Source organism: Mchenga conophoros, linkage group LG4 (assembly GCF_057382185.1).
Source record: "Mchenga conophoros isolate Kocher_MC1m ecotype Shallow Benthic linkage group LG4, M_conophoros_male_GT1.1, whole genome shotgun sequence".
NCBI lineage: Eukaryota > Metazoa > Chordata > Actinopteri > Cichliformes > Cichlidae > Mchenga > Mchenga conophoros.
Window position 1 is genome coordinate 28,711,003 of NC_140529.1, and position 4,144 is coordinate 28,715,146.

At 35.7% G+C, this 4,144-nt stretch overlaps 1 protein-coding gene across 1 annotated transcript; it reads right to left on the bottom strand.

Annotated features, from left to right (window-relative positions):
- Positions 1-1,752, bottom strand: soul5 (heme-binding protein soul5). The gene is made up of 7 exons (XM_085271559.1): positions 1,679-1,752; positions 1,513-1,572; positions 1,308-1,389; positions 1,108-1,228; positions 616-752; positions 369-532; positions 1-212 (listed from the first exon to the last, which is right to left on the bottom strand). Coding segments are annotated over exons 1-7 (660 nt in total). The 5' UTR covers positions 1,681-1,752; the 3' UTR covers positions 1-118.
- Positions 1,753-4,144: the final 2,392 nt, after the last annotated feature.

Here is a 4,144-nt window from a genome sequence, read left to right on the forward strand (position 1 = left end):
TCAATGCTTAAAGTTTTATTAAAAGAAGGAAATCACAGACAAGCTGCTGTTAATCCACAGGTATACGGTGCATTCAGCTTATATTTTTGCATGGGTCTTACAATTCACAGTGAGTCAATTAATCTGTTTCCTCACTGCTTTTTTCTTCACACACCGGCTCATCCTCAGCAACAAACCAGACCTCGTTGTGGCGGTTAAACATCCTCATTGGACTGCAAGAAACATGAAAGACCACACAGAAACACGGAACACAGGGACGCACACAGACACAGATTCACATTAGAATAATCAAGAAAATAGTTTAAACTGAAGCTGTTTTTGATGATTTCGTTCACATGTTTTTCTTCTAATGATGGAGATTACTTTACCTGTTGTATCCAACAGCACAGTGGGATCCTTTTTTGTATTTTGCTTTAACTGAATCAAGAGTTTTACTCAGGTCATTAGCATTACTGCTGTCAGAAAAGGTCGTCATCCATCCTCCGTAGCTATATGCATACACTTTCATATCTGGAGTGTCAGTGATGTACACCTGCAAATCATGATGAAACTATCTGTCATCAAATAATTTCCTATTAAATATTTGCCACTATTTTTTTAGTTTAAAAAACATACGTCTGAATTAGTAGGTTTGGGAGGATTTTCCTGATGTTCCGTCGGCAGCAGGAAACTCATTGTGTAGGTGCCCATTTGCCAAAATCTCTTGTCTGGTATTTTCACAACAACAGGACTGGTCATTTGAATTTTCTTTCCTGAATGCAAACACAAATATGTTTTTTGGGAACTGAAACAAACATCACAACGAAGAAGCACACAAAATGAAGAAAAGAATATAAAAACATGCAGGTTTTCTTACTAAAATATCCAATAAAACCACGAGACTACCACTGCTCCCTGAATATAACCAAATACAGTAATTATGTTTGGTCAAAGGCCATTTTAAATTTAGACGTGTCACGTGTTCAAAACTGGCTTAAAACCCTCACTATATATAGATTGTATTTTATGAAAAGAAACCCCATTTACAAATAGCTGTTATCTGTGTTCATATACACGGGGTTAATAGAGTATTGAATGTGAAACACAATTAGATAAACACATACGCACCCATCTGGTTCTCACCACTGATGTATTTGAACAGTCGATTAAATGCTACTGGCATTGCCATTTCCATGAAGAAGGATTTCTCATTAGTCGAGACCCATTTCACAGAGTCATAGTGACGCACCTGAAATACATGAACAAACATATTTTAACTGGTGTTTTTATAACTTTGCTACACCTAAAATATGAAAAAAATATTTTACCTCATAATCCTTGGTCTTACAAATCAAATCGAACAGCAGGCACTCTGGTGTCTCAGTGCAGAAGCTTAACTCAGAGGAGTTGCTGTGAAGTTACAGAGGAAAATGCTTTTTAAAGAAGTTTTACAAGTCCATAGCAACAACTACCTGCGATAGGTATTGACTAAAACTGTGCTCACTGTCTTCAGTTCAAATTCAGGTCTCTTACCCAACTCTAGCTTCAGCTGTTAGAACCAGAAGAAAACAAACAAGTCCTGAAACAAAAATCCTGAAAGGCACATTTAAAGTTACTTTGCTTGTCTATTTGATTTACTTCTTACATTATATAGGGTTATTTGCTTTAAAGACCTTGTGGAAATTAAAATTGTACTTACATCTTGGCTGACTGTTGTCTGCTTTCAAAAATGGAATGTCTGCAGTCTTGTCCAGTGCTCTGCTTATAAAGAGCTGGTTATGAAAACTGACCACTCCCTAAAGCTAGAACACAAAACATCCAAAGGAGTAACAGAGGGAATACAAAACAGTAACAAGAGAATCTGGCAGGAATTATGTGCTGCTTAAATGTTATGAAACCTCTTTCATAACATCCAATAACATCTATCAAATTCAGATGATTAGGAGATGAAATATTATCTCTACTATTCTGTACCAGAGAGTTACACAGTACAGCATTTAACATAAGCCCTCAGAGTGGAGCTAATATTTTTCACTAATTTTATGCAACATCAGGTGAGGGTAAATTAGACTAGTGTTAACAGTTTTGTAACACAGAACATCAGGAACATAAAATATAACAAAATAAGGATAATTAAATAAGTTCCAGATCCAGTGGCTAAACTTTGATATAAGTAAAATTACCTTTGCAATAATGATTAGTATTAAGTGGAATTAATATTAGGTTCAAACTTGAACAAATCGGATCCCAAGAGTGCCACAACAGTCTGTACAAATTGTGACTGAACATCATGTGAAGCATTAGCTCAAATATTCAAAATGAATAGTTCTCATGCAGTATTATTTTCTTTCACATTGTGAAAAAATGTCTTAGGTTACCCCCTGGCACTGGTATACACATTTAAACAGAGACAAGGAAGTACCTGAGACATAATGATGAACCATATTAGTGTTCACGTCTCAAGAGAATTCACATTGTACCTTTTGTTGGTACAGATCGTGTGATATGTGTTTTGTACCCTCAGAACACCAAATTCTTCTTGCTTGTCCCCATTCGGTGTCATGCAACCTGAATACAACAGAAACTTGGATTTAAATGTTTGTCCTTTTGTTAAGAAAAAGAATACAAAAAAGAGAAAATCCTTAAACTTGAGTATTGAGTTAGTTGTTGGTCTTATTGTTGTAAGTCTGCAGTTCTTGCTGGTTGACTGTTATGTAGCTACTGGGATACTTAATCCAACCCTTGTTCTTTCTAACTGTAAAGCAAATAAACATCTGTCATGCAAGAAGTAGTAATCCTAAACTGAACCCTTTTTCATCTTAATAGTGCCGTGAGCCCACAGTGCGCAGTGTGGTATTTCCTTCCTTTTACTAGTCTGAAAGGACCCATCTGGTTCTGCAGATGTGTAGAGTATATTTAAAGCATTTGAGCATGAAGGTTTTTTTTGGGTTTTTTTACGTGTGCGTTCAAGCTGACTGGTTTGCCCAAGAGGAAATAGTCATTGCTATCATTCAAAGCAGTGTGAACCCTATAAATATTATAAAAAAAATAATATGATTTTATTCTTTTCAGGACCAATTCATGTAACTTGAAACAAATGTCTCCACTTCTAAACATGCACTTCCACGTTATTGTCTGTCATAGTTACCTCTTATAAATGCTAATGTAAACTTTAGGGTGAACCTCGCGCCAAATAACCTTTTCTTTTCACAGAAAAATACAAACAGTCACTAAACTAAACTCTAGGAATCCTTATTTATGATTTTCTTGTTTGTCATTCATGACAAGTAAGTTTATAATTTATAGACATAATGCCTTATAAATGTATGCTAAACTGACAGGAGTTGGAAAACCTCTCTTTGTAAAAATGTCCTTTAAATACTTATTAAGAGCACATTTCCTATTGTTATGCAACAGCTGAACGGTACAATGTTTTCCCCTGCCAGGGCAGAATATCAGAATATAGCACAAATGATTAACCTTACAGCGACATTACTTCACGTGACTGTATGTATATATGTATATACTCAGAAAGATATACAATTTTCTCTTTGCCTTGCCTGTGACACTGTGTTTTTGTCTGTGGGTAAAAACTTTTTTAAACACAGCCCTTCTACGCAAATACTCATATCCATCCATTGGATATTCTCAGCATTTGCACCTCAAATATAAACAGACATTAGACGAGATTCAGAAAAACTGCTTCATTGAAAAGAGTGATTTGAAACTAAGGAAAAAACACCAAGTATGTTGTGCAACTTCATAGATCCTGTAACACTAACACATTATTACTTCACCTTTTTGAGTCAGTTGCTGAACTATTTTCAGTAATGCGTACTGTAACCATTTCATTATAGCGGTAACCTCTGAAGCCTGTCGATGTAACCTCCAGCTCTGAGTTCAGGAAAACAAGTGTGACCTATAGTGGTTACAATGACGAACTGCAACAGCATTTTAAATAAGGGTATGAATGTGGTATTTTCCATGGACTACAACAGGAGACCTAGATCTCGTTTTACAGTAAACTTTGTTAACCATCGTTTTTTTTTAGAACATTTCGATTTACATTTATATAATTAATTAACATTTTTAAGGGCATAAGGCTGCTACAGGAGCAGCAACAACCACGGCGTGGCTGCTGTTTTCAACGGAGCTGCTGTTGGCT

What these genes read in the sequence shown, in the direction of transcription:
- soul5 (XM_085271559.1), bottom strand. An exon ending in GTAAGACCAAGGATTATGAG is followed by an intron (nt 1,229 to 1,307) that starts GTAAAATATTTT and finishes CATGTATTTCAG; the next exon opens with GTGCGTCACTATGACTCTGT. An exon ending in TGTGCTGTTGGATACAACAG is followed by an intron (nt 213 to 368) that starts GTAAAGTAATCT and finishes TGTTTCTTGCAG; the next exon opens with TCCAATGAGGATGTTTAACC.